This window comes from Volvox carteri (assembly GCF_000143455.1).
Source record: "Volvox carteri f. nagariensis unplaced genomic scaffold VOLCAscaffold_59, whole genome shotgun sequence".
Lineage (NCBI taxonomy): Eukaryota > Viridiplantae > Chlorophyta > Chlorophyceae > Chlamydomonadales > Volvocaceae > Volvox > Volvox carteri.
In genome coordinates this window covers 234,793-246,951 of record NW_003307602.1, presented here as the reverse complement: position 1 = coordinate 246,951, position 12,159 = coordinate 234,793, and the positions used below count along the sequence as shown (strand labels likewise).

General features: G+C 59.1%; 1 protein-coding gene across 1 annotated transcript; it reads left to right on the top strand.

Moving 5' to 3' along the window:
• Nucleotides 1-1,380: 1,380 nt before the first annotated feature.
• VOLCADRAFT_97238 (uncharacterized protein) lies at nt 1,381-6,734 on the top strand (the record flags this gene model as incomplete). Its single annotated transcript, XM_002956256.1, has 11 exons — nt 1,381-1,564; nt 1,710-1,751; nt 2,061-2,102; nt 2,878-3,197; nt 3,392-3,824; nt 3,955-4,044; nt 5,307-5,396; nt 5,527-5,750; nt 5,927-6,036; nt 6,166-6,340; nt 6,675-6,734. The coding sequence occupies 11 exons, from the start codon at nt 1,381-1,383 to the stop codon at nt 6,732-6,734; spliced, it is 1,770 nt and encodes a 589-aa protein (XP_002956302.1).
• Between the last annotated feature and the right edge of the window lie 5,425 nt (nt 6,735-12,159).

Sequence of the window (12,159 nt, the reverse complement as noted above, 5' to 3'; positions counted from 1 at the left end):
ACTTAGACATGGTCTCCATTCGGCAAGCCCCGCTTTCTGTGGGGGGCGAGGACGCCAGTTCCATTTCGACAATTAGTAGCTCTATACCACAGCTACTGTTAACATCATACGTATGACCCTCCTCCTTCAGACCAGGGACCACATCCAAGCTGCTGCTTGACAAATTGACATTTGAGATGCACGCTTAGACCAGAGACTCCCTTTCCGCTCCGAAACCTCCGAAGTTCCGGCGGGAGTGAGCCCCACCCTGGAGTTAGTTGGCAACTTGCGACTTGCGACTTCAGAAGTACGTAAGAATGCACTTCGCCTCGCATCCCGCAATTTGTTATGCAAGCAGCCATAATACGCATCAAAGGTGTTGAGGTTCAGAAATCCGCAATTTTTTTGGGGACTGACGCCGTCCCCATCGCGGGCGACATTTGCACGTTGCTGAACTGAGCCCAAGAACTTGACCTCTCTTAAACTTCGGTCAAACGTAAACCCTGCCTCAGCATACAGCGTGTAGCCGTCCTTCAGACCTTTTTGTGCTTCAGCACTCTCGCATCCAACACCGCAACGCACGAACGAGCGGTCAGCAGAAAGGAGGCTCACAACTATAGATCAGCAGCCCTTGCATCGGTTGCGAAAGCGCTACCGTACTGATACGAAAGGTTCGCGCCACACCTTTCGCGGGTACCCCCAAAAATATAGCTGGAATTTTTCGTTTTGTTACATCAATTCGCGAGGGCTGTCAGTTTTTATGGCACACATTTGTTTACATGAACACACATTTCGCGGGGCTCCAGGGAAGCCACAACAAGGAGCGACAGCATCAAAACTCCCAAACTGCTGTACATATCGGTTACTATATGTTTACGCAGAAGAACAGAAACTACCTCCTCCATGATGGCGTTGCCCGCCTCAGCGGCTGCTTCGGCACGCTGCCGGGCAATTTGAACTGCCATCGCGTTTTCACGCTCGGCTCTAGCAGCCAAGACCTCTGGAGCAACATTAATATTAGCAACGCCTGCTCTGAGCTCAACAGGAGTGTCACGAGCAAGCTTTGGCAAAAAGGCTGCTTGGGTCGTCTGGGCTTCATGGTCAACGCATTGTCACGTAGCGTGCCAGGATGTCCAGCAAACAACAGTTACAATAAAAGGAAGCTATAACTATATGAAAAATTCAGTTCTGGCGTGTAAGAACTCAGTTCTGGCTGTTCTACACCATGTACACGGCGTACAACACATTCGTGCCACACATTTTCGCGACAAGTAAATAATTTTCTCCATAGAGCTTTTTCCACTGTGACACACTTCGTGGCCCAAAACGAAAGGTGTGGCGCGAACCTTTCGTATCAGTACGGTACTTTACCGTGTCGCTAGCGCGCCACAAGCGCAAGCCATGGACCAGGAGGCCCAGGAGGCCCAGCTGATTGTCCATCTTTCAGAAGCATTTAATAAGGACGAGGTGTGGCAGCTGGCCGCTGCAGAAGCATTGAGCAAGGCCACGAATCTGGAACGTGTGCTAATTCGCGGTAGCACAGCGGCCAAACAGCTGAAGCTCGTGGATGTGCTTATCCGTAAAAGTAGGTCATGCACTGGGAGCTGAGAAGGCTTGATTGGTGTGTCGGGAGGCTCTGCGTCGCTGGCTGAGTGGGAGGGTTCTCGTGCCTGAAGCTTGAAACAACTCGTAATCTACACGGGTCCCCCGACCGCTCCCATGTCCTGCAGCCTCGGCGGCTGGCCTCGGTGCGGGGAGCGCGGCTGGAGCCGGTGAGTTGGTTGTGCTAGCCCAGGCTTGACCTGAGCTAAGACTCCGGCTCTAGGGTCCCGCGGCGGTGTAGTACGGAAGTGTTTGAGCTATCGTGAACAGCGCTGCTGCTGGTGATCATTTCAAGAGGCTGTAGGGTGAGCAACCGCACATTTGTAGTTCTGAGTTCGGAGCGCACCAGCCCCATGTGAAGCATTCCGGCATGTTGCGATTGAATCCCCGATTGCGCAACCACCGCCTCTGTCTCTTCAGGATACAGCTTGATGTGCAATAATCCTGACCTGCATACATGTGACATTCTCGTCATGCAGGCGCGGCGGCAGGGCCGGGCCCCGGGAGCACGGCAGCTGACGGTGAGACCCCATCTGCATTGCAGGGCCTCTAGGCCTGGCGCTCGTGGGAAGGGAACCGATCCTCAGGGGGAATGATTGGGGTTTGGCTGAACGCTTATGGCATTAAGATGGGTGAGGCCAATTCGAGGCTCATCTGCCCCCCGCTATGGAAGCAAGAAAAGAAGCGGGCCTTTGTCGGGGGTGCAGAGGCAGTTGCCGGGGGTGCTGGCCTCTATATCGGAAGGGCAGCAGCGAGGCCGTCGCGCGGTAGGGCGGGTGGGTCGTTGCTGAGGGCTGCGGGGTGAGCTGGTTGCGCGCACTTGTGTTGGGTGCATGCTGGGAGCTGTAAGAGGCGGCAAGGGGCGGCTGGCGGGTGGCGGGCCTGGCCCCAGCACCCGCCCAACACCCGCCCCAGGGGAGTTCGCATAGAGCGCGCCAGCTGTAGGCAGGTTGGGGTGGGTGGGCGGGGCGCTCGCCCAGGCATGGCACGATGGGTGCATGGGCTGCGGCGCGGGCCTGGGCCCCGGCGCCTATGCTGTACTGCAAGTCAGCTGGAAGTTGTTCCGTCCGTCCCTTTCTGCTGCTGCTCTGTACCCGTTCGTTCCCGCATTGGTTGCGTTAATAAGATCCTGCATGCATTTCAACTGGGCGACTGGCCGTACTTACTGACAAGTCCAGCTGCCAAGTTGGCTGGATCACGTGGTGCTAGCAACGAGGGGCTAAGGGCTTGGCGAGAGTCGACGAGAGAGTGAGTGCACGGCTTACCCTTGCCGTGACCCCTCCCCCCCACACACAGTGGCTTTGGCGGACCTTCAGAGGAAGGTCAGCAAGATGGAGTCAGTTATGCCGTTCCTAGTTTCAAAGGTGCTCTTGTGGCGTGACGGCTCCACTGCAACGCACAGCAAGAAGGAGAAAGACTTCAAGACATCTGCACTGAAGTCGCAGCTGCAGTGTGCAGGGGTGAAGGGCTGCCAGCTGCTGGGGGAAGGCATCCCCCCAAACTGCGTCAGCCTTGCGCACCTGTGCAAGCTGTCTTGGGCGGATGGCACATGCCGCCTGCTGGGCTTGTCCAAGGAGGACGTCTCATCACCACGCAACGCGCTGCTGCTGTCCGAGGTATAGACACTCATGCTTGCATTGTCCTCATCCTACATGAATGCAAGCACTGTAGCTCAGGCATGGGCACGTGCGTATGGCATGCAGAGGCGGTTCTCTTGGCCTTGATGCAGTATGCCATCTAGCCTGTGGCGGCTGGCGCTGCCTATGTTCTTGCAGCAGTGTGACCCGCCACATCACGTGTTTCCCTGCAGCCCATCAAGCGCGCCTATAACAACTCGGCTGTTTGCTTCTATGAGGACCCGGCGGACAAGAAGCTCAAGCTACACATCCTGTGGGACGAGCTCAAGTCACAGAAGCTCGCCGACTGCCAGTGGCTGGGAGGGCCCAATGGCAAGGGCTATGCTGAGTTGACCAATGCGTTCGGCGACACAACATACGGCGACCTGGAGGCGCGGCCCCTACAATACTACAGCAGCACGGTGGTTCCCTTTCGCCACGTGCTCAGCGCCCATGCGCAGCTGAGCCTTGACCGGGCACAGCGGGATGGCAAGATGGCTGGGAGCTGGACCTTCCAGGACTATCGCTCCATAGATAACGTCCTCACCTGGCTTCAAACTGCAGAGCTGCAGGAGCCGCCCATCGCAGGCAGCGTGTCGGAGTTGTCGGAGGTCATGAGCATGAGCAGTGCTCCCGCTGCACTGTAGGCATTGTCGTAGGAGCTTGCCATTCTCTTGCCGCTATCGCAGCCGAGCTGGGTGGCAAACTCTCCGTGCAGCACAGCCTCATGGCGCGGTGCTTGCTGGCCGCCATGCAGGACGTGGCAGGAGGCTAGCTGGCAGCGGCAACATGCAGCCGCCAGCAGCGACTGCTGCGCACAGAGCTGTACGACTAGGCTGTGGCGGCGGTGCGGTACTACCGCCGCGGTAGCTGCAGCCGCGTGGCGGCGCTGCTGGTGGTGCTTGGTGTGCAGGCCTGGTGGCAGGGTGGCTAGGCACCGCCGAGGGTGGAATCGTGGTTGCTTACCAAGGCTGTGCGGCGCCTGCACCTATAAGGGCTGCAGGCGACTGGTATGTTTGTTGCTGGCGGGATGGAGCAGGGAGCCGCGATGATGAGGCCGTGATGTGGTGTCGCGTGAACATCCTTGCGGTGCTGATGACTTCGGCGTGTCGCTGGTTGGCATGTGTTCCAGCGGACTAGATTTTGGCATCAAAGACCTGAATGGACAACATGATTAGGAGGCCCTCCTCCGCCCCCCCTGATGCTGCACTAAAGTCGGTAATGTATTAGCGGCCTTGCCGTTGCAGCTTTTGCATTGGGGTGGGGTATCCGTCCGTGTTTCAGCTCTGTAGCCGAATGAAGCATATACTGGTAAATAACATGAAGTGCTGGTGGTCTGTGGATGGCTGCGCTTGTGCTGGGTTGTGCTCCATGTTAGCTGTATGATTGTTGGGCTGTCGTGCGGTGCTGCCGGCCTGCCAAACATTCAACGTCTGCACTGTGAAATCCGTAATACCCACCTCAACTGGCTTTCAGCATGACGTGTGTTCACACGGCCTCTGCAACTGGATAGTGGGCCAACCGGGTACCGTACTGCTACACGTGATTCGTGATATCAGAATTCGTGAAATGTTATTTTTGGGCCCTGAGATTTTCACGGCGCGCACCAGAATTAGGGGGGAGGCCGAGCCGCCCCCACTCCAAAAAGGGCATTTCGATGGAAAGTGTGGATAGCCAGGGGAGAGGGGGGATGCACCAGGGGAGGTGCAGGCCAGGGGATCGAAGGAAAATGTGGGCAGCGAGGGGGTAGGGGGAGTGCGTGCAGGGGAGGAAGGTGAATTTGTTTATCGTCAATGTCTTCTCTTCGGCTAGGCGGGGGCATATGGACTGAAAGGGTCTTTACTTGGTTGGTAGGTTGTGAAGGCGAGAAGGAACTGCGGGGCTGTGACAGTAGGGGGATGGAGAGGGGGATCGAGAGGCAATGACGCCGCCCTCCATGCCTCCGCTATGATGAGTGATTGGTTATCAAAAGGCGTGTGGGAGGTGCTGAGCTGCTGAGCTGTGCTACTGCAATGGTTGTGTTGATAAACACCGGTCTTGAGTGGAGGACTCGACTAGGCCTTCTTGGCCCGGCACTTCTGCTGCCGGGCCCGCATGGTGTATGTGTAGGCCGTGGGCGGCACGCACTTACTCGACTCACGACGGGGCCATCCCCATCCGTGGAAGCTGGGTCGCTGATGCAAGCAAGCAAGGACACAGGTGTGCGGCCTCACGAGTGTAAACCGCCCCGCCGTGGCTTTGTTTTGTCCGGATTGCGTGGGAGAGTTACATGCGCACGGCTCAGCCGCACTTGTCTGCTAGCTGTATTCTGCATTGCACATGCCACTAGCGCATATTGCACACGGCGGTAACAGGAAGGGCAAGCGCGAGCAGGTGCGTGGTGAAGCACACTACAAGGTATCACGCTTCGAGGCGACCAACAAGTATGTTGGTGGCAAGCTAAAGGGCTTAGTAAAATTCAAAGGGTTCCCTAAAGCGGAATGGCTGCCTGCGAAGCAGCTGCAGGAGGACCTGAGCCCCGACGCCTATCGCGCGCTGCGCAAGGCGATGAAAGTAACCTGATGCATCCATGTTTACATATCTCGCAAAATATATCAAATTCTGCAATTATTTTTACGCTGTCGCAGCCTGGTGCAACTCCCGAGTTTCGCCCAAGTTTTGCGCGAATTCCCCAGGAATTCCCCACCACTTTTTTCCGAGTTTCCCCGAGTTCCCCCGCGCTCCGCCAGCGCGTGCCCACCAGCGACTATCATGCACTCCAGCGAGTCCCGCCCGCGCTGCAGCCCAACTCTCAAGCGTGTGGAACCGTGTGCGCCCATAGCCAGCTTATGGAAACCGGGTCAGCCCCATGCGTCTGAGTTTACATGCAGCTCGCACACGCAGCTTCCCAGACGGCGCGCGCACGACTGTGCACTCCCACTCGCGCGTCGCGCCAACCACCACACCCGCCGTGCTCAACCGTGCTCAGACGCAGCTTCCCAGACGCGTGCGCGCTGAACTGCCAGCTCCCACTCGCGCGCCTGCCGACTATCACCAACTGCCCGTGTGCACCACTACAGTCCGGTAGCTTCCGAGCTGGGCCGCCGTACAACTACCTGCTCACACTCGCGCAGCTGCCGACTGCCACGCTACCGCCTGTACGGGTGAGGGGGGTTGGGGTGCCGTACACGAGTTAGTTGGGGGTTAGTTGGAGCTGTCCTAGAACCTACATTATACTATTTTTGGGGGGAGGCCCAAGCGGGAGGCCCAAGGTTCGAGCCCGGCAGAGGTCGATGTATATCACTTGGAAATGTTAATCCGGGTTGCGGCGGAAACAGGTTGGGGACTGCATCGACTGGTAGATTTCCGAATGGAAACTTTTTCCGATTCCCTGGCACGCACCATGCGGTTTGCGAGGGGCGGGGAAGGACCTAACCTCACCCTCACCCGCCGCAGCATCTGACGCGCCCTTGGGTTGCGGCGTGTCCCTCGTCTGAGGCTCGCCATCATGCACCCACGAGGCCCTTCGCTGCCACCGCCGTGTTGGGAACATGGTGAAGCAGGCACAATAACAAAGTGCAACCTTCGCCACTTCCGCCTTCCCCAGTTGGCTACGACGGTGTACCCTTGTATCCCCGGCAGTGATTTTTTTTTCATTTAGGGGGGGTCTCAATTTATTCCGACCTAAGTAACAAAGTTGCTAGGGTCGCCGTAATGTATTCCGTAAGTGTGGGCCGCTGGGGGGGGCTACGCCCCCTCCAGACCCCCCCATAAGTTACAACTCCCCTCATAGACCAAGAGGCACGCACTGAGTTGGCGCGTTTTCGTTCATGTGCGCAGCAGATTTCATGCACATGCATAGATAGTTCTGGGACTGTTTGTGAACAAAAAGTAAATCCGACCAAGCAAAGGCCCAAAGCAAGCAACCGCATAGCAAATCAAAGGCCGTCACCCGCCACTGCAAACCACACCACACTCTACCGGTTCATCATGTACCGGCCCCTGATGCTGCTGTCCAGCCACTTCCTCAGTGCGTCACGGAACGGGAACGTGCCCAGGTCGAACAGGCCTGGGTAAACATCCGCACACACAATGCTAGGTGCTCGTCCAGGCGGTTGCGGGTGGGGTCCTGCAAGTACCCCATGGCCGAGAACCGCCGCTCATCCTCCACCGACCCTGGCACCATCACTAACACCAGCTGGGCCAAAGCCGAATACTCCGTTAAGCCGCCGAGAAGTAGTTGTAAACGTCCTTGATGACGCTCACAATCATCTTGACGACCGGGGCTTTTTTCCAGCACGGCAATGGCGAGGTCTGTGCGGTGTGCCATGCAGTGGATGCTCAGCAGGAACGGCGCGGTCTGGCTGAGCCTTGCTGACACCCCATTGTGCACGCCCGTCATCATGCTTGCACCGTCAGTGCTGACTACTACGAGCTTGCGCGCCAAATCCTCCTCCCCAAGGTCGGCCTCCATGTTCAGTGTATCCAGCACCAACTGCGTGATGTTCTCAGCATCTGGTGCGCCCCGTACATGCGCCAACTGCGGGGATGCAGGGATGTCCAATGTACTTAAAGTCGACACAAGTTCAGAACATAGGAACTTGTGAGGAATGGTGATGGCGGCTAGCTAGCTGTGTGTTGTGGTTTACCTGTGTAAATATGTATGTATGCATGTATGTATGTACCACTTCCACGTGCAAGGAACGTGAGTGCGACAGGGGGCCCCCTGTGGGCGCCGGGAGGCGGGAAGAGGGGGAATGTGGTTGCGAGGTTGGTGCAGAAAACCGCATACACATCTACACGTGACACTCGATACTCGGCATGTCCCGAAAACTGCTCTCCACCCGCCACATAACTCCACCAGGACTAATACCCGCCGCCAGCACCTTTGCACCCGCCATCCCTCCTCCCTCTCGCCCAACTCCAACCGCCGCTACCCCCTTACAAAACCCTTTTCTTCCACGCGCACACAAACTCAACCAACGTCTCGCTCCACGTCGGCAATAGAACAGCACAACGCCCACCGCAACCGGACATAAGGACACCGCCTGCCACTACCAGCGAGGCGTCCGCGGAGCAGGTGGGGACGGGAGAGGGCAGGGGAAGCAGCAGCGTGGGAATGGACGGACCCGTGGGTCATACAGCGCTCTTTTTCCCTGGGATGCTTATGTGTTAGCTGGTAGTAGTTGGATGGTAGTTTGGCGGTTGGCAAATCGAGACCTGCAGTCCAGCGCCCCTGTCATTGCCATGTCATTGTTCCTGGTGTGTTCGGTCTGTCGTCTGTCTGTCTGTCTGTCTGTCTGTGAGTCACTTTATCTATATGTATGTCTCGTTGCGTGCCGTTGTCTCGGCTGTTGACGTGTTTTGTCGTGTAGCTATTTCCCAAAGTCCCGTCACCTCCCATGAGACCACATTGGCAAGTTGTCTAGCGTGCGTTTTTGTTTTAGTTATTTGCGTATGTTTGTATGTTTGTATGTGCTTCTGCATGAAAAGGTAGCACGGCACGATCGTGAGGTGGCGGACAGCGGTACGGAGAATACCCGGGGGGAACCCGCGGACGATATTCCGGAGCTAGGGAGTGTGGCAGGTGAGAGAGAGAGAGCGTGTGTGTGTGTGTGTGTGTATGGGATGTGGGTCGGGGCGGAGCTCCCACTGCACAGCTCCCTCCGCCGCCACAACCGCTGCTCGTTCATGCCCGCTGCATGGCGGCCTCCGAGGAGTGTCCAGGCCGCCAGGCCGACTGGTACTGCCCCGCGTGTCGCTGTGTTTTCTGCGGCGAGGGCTGCTACCTAGTAACGTCCGTGCCAGCTTATGCAAACACATGGCATGCTTTGGGCGCGGCGGTACCGACCGCGTCCCTCTTAAGCGGAGCGTCTGGCAACGGCAGCGGCAGACCAGTGGGTCGCTCAGCTGCGCTGGCCGCTGGGCCGGCGGCGGGCCCGGCCACGGAGCAGCGCCGAGGCGATGCGGCACAGCTTGCTGTATGGCGGATGATGACGAGTCGGGTGGCTGCAGAACAGGTTGGAGAGGGAAGGTGGGAGGGGAGGTTAGACCAGGTGGGAGGGGGGTTGTCGTCATGCGTGTGCGGACGGCGCACAAGCACAAACGTTGCGTCACCCACTCGCTCCTATCTGCGCACCACGCGACAGTGATTCGCCCGTGCTGACCGCGGGCCCATTAGGATTTGCGCCCCAGACGGGGCATCTTCAACGGCTTTCAAATCCGTCGAGGCGCCAATCTTTGCCTGTCTTGAACCAGCGAACTGAGGCGCTAGGGGGCCTCCTTCAGACATGCAATGCACCCTCAGTCATCCGCAGTCATCCTTCTTTGACCAAGACAAAGCAGCTCTTGCCATGCGCATGGTCTGCGTGTCCCAATCCGCAGGGCCGGACAACCCATGGGGCGCCAGCACCGGCACTAGCGGCAGCACCGGCACCAGCAGCCCCATGGCCCCTCCTGGAGCAATGCCAACGCCATGCCGCCAGCGCCGACAGTCCTCTGGAGCTTGAACAGCGTCTTGATGTGGAGGTCTTGCCCAATCCGCGCCGCGATCCCGAGCTGAACTGGCCGCTACGGGAATTGCTTCAGAGGGTGTTGCAGACCCCGAAAGTCGCTTGGACGGTGAGGATGCGAGTGGGGATGTGGGTCGGGCCTCTCGCAGTGTTGATATTGTGCCCACCATTAATGTTGCATACAGTCCGCGTGTGCCGAGAGCCGGCACACCTGCCCAATCCCGACCGGCTGGCTGCTAGCCAACGTCCCAGGGCAAACCCACCCGAACAGTACAGTACAGCGCCATAAGCCCCACACACGGCCATAAGTCCCATATACGGCGGCTCAACGCGTTGCGTTTTGTCTTATTGCAGCCCGGCGTATTGCGCTACAACTGCTTGCTGCACATCTCTACAAGCAACAGAAGCAGCATAATGGGCAGCAACACAAGCAGCAGCAGCATCAACTGGAGCTGCAGCAGCCTTCGGAGGTACTGGAGCCGCCCCCACCGTTGCCACTGCAGCAGCAGCAGCAGCACGACCAACAACAACAGTCGGCGGAGCCTCTGCAGCTGCAGGCGCCTGCGCAACTACAGCAGCAGCAGCATCCGGGGTTACAGGGACTACTGGCGCCAGCGCTACCGCTGCCGCAACAGCCGCAGCAGAAGCAGCACCAACACGACCGGGGCCTGGGGCAGGAGACACAGCTCTTGGATCAGCCGCCGCAACAGCAGCGGCTGGACCAGGAGCAGGAGCAGCGATGGCAGCAGCTCCAAAGCCGCGAACCGCCACACTGCCAGCCGCTAGCCCACCACTGCCACCAGCAGCAGCAGCAACAACAGCAGCCTGATCGAAATGAGCTTGAGGTAGAGCCGCCCCTGGAGCCCCAGGCCAAGCGGAGCCGCGTTGCAGGACCTGACGATGACCGCATGGCGGCAGCAGGAGCAGCAGGAGCTGCCCCTTTCGTTGCGCCGCCGTCCTTCACGCAACTTCTCTGCGGCGGTGACGACGACGACGGCGGCGGCGACCCTCCAGGCGGACCCAGCCCCTACAGCATTTTTGGGGTGCTGCAAGTTAATAGTCCACCGCCGCAGCAGCAGCAGCCGCAACCGGTAGGTACTACCACCGCCGTACAGGCTGCGGTTCACATTACAGCCCTCCAGCCGTTACCGCCGCCGTCGCGATCGCTGTCGTCGCGACGTACGGGACCGGACCAGAGCTTTGTGAGAGGAGGAGGAGGAGGAGCAGCAGCGGCCGGAGGAGGAGGAGGAAGAGGAGGAGCACCACCAGGACTGCTACCGCCGGGGCCGCGTTCCAAAGGTCCGCTGCTGCCGGACCGCCTGGCCTTACGGGCCGCCTCGACGTCGTCTTCCTCAGGAGCGGGAATGCGATCGCTCGCGACCCACGGGTCAGTCATGTGGTCGCGGAACGACAGTCTTACGTCGGGCGGCCAGGCCCAATCTCAAGGCCCCATACTTACTCTAGGTATGCTGCAGGTGTTGCTCTGTACAAGTCATGTTGCTGTTTTATCCCCACCCACCGGCGAACATTCGCTGCTTCATTCGCCAGTGGTTCATCTTTCCATCACCACCACCACCACCATCCCGGCAGCTGGCTGGATGTGTAAGATGTTTTCCTCCCGCTGGCTGGCTGGCCGGCGTATGGATGGCCACAAAGCTCCTGTGCACCTGCATGACCTGCCGCCTTGCCGCGCTATTGCCTGCCCGTATCTTGTTCCCTGGTGACGTTGAACATTTCGGCCTTGTGTAGGAGGCGCCGCTGCAACAGCAGCCGCTGCCGTCGTGTCGACGGCGTCGACCATACCGGGGCAATCCCAGATGTTTCCGTGGACCAGCACCGGCGGCCCTGGCGGCGGCCCTGGCGGCGGCGGCGGCTGCTCGGACCCGTTCACGCGCTTGCCGTGCGCGCCCGGTCCGTCAGTCAACCCAGCGGCGGTCTTCGTGCCGGCCTTCGCAGCCGCCCTGGTGGCGGCGGTTAACACGAACGGCGGCGGCGGCGGCGGCGGGCCTCCGTCAGCGCTGCCGCCGGGGCAGATCGTCGCACTGACGGCTTTCCTGCATCGGCGCACCATGCAGCTTAAACAGCAAATTATGCAAATCGAGCAGCTGCAACGACAGCAACAGCTGCAAGAGGTGCCGTACTGCGGAAATTTCGCCAGGCAGGCGTCCAGTAGTATGGCGGTCGGCAACTTCAGCGGCGACGGCACTGCTGCAGCTTTAAGCGCCGCAGGTGCCGTGTCTCCTGACGTGGAGGCGATTGGGGATGCGGCTCAGCATGTTCAGAGCGGGGCGCCCGGCCGGCCGGATATCGCTGCCGGCGTCGCCGCTGCGTTACCGGCTGGTGGACCTGTACGACATCAAGGCGGTACCGCAGCTCCAGGGGTGCTACAGCCGCTGTCGATTGACCCCCATATGCCCGCCGTTGGAGCTACTGCAGCAGCTACAGCAGCAGCAGATGCCTATCAGTGCAGC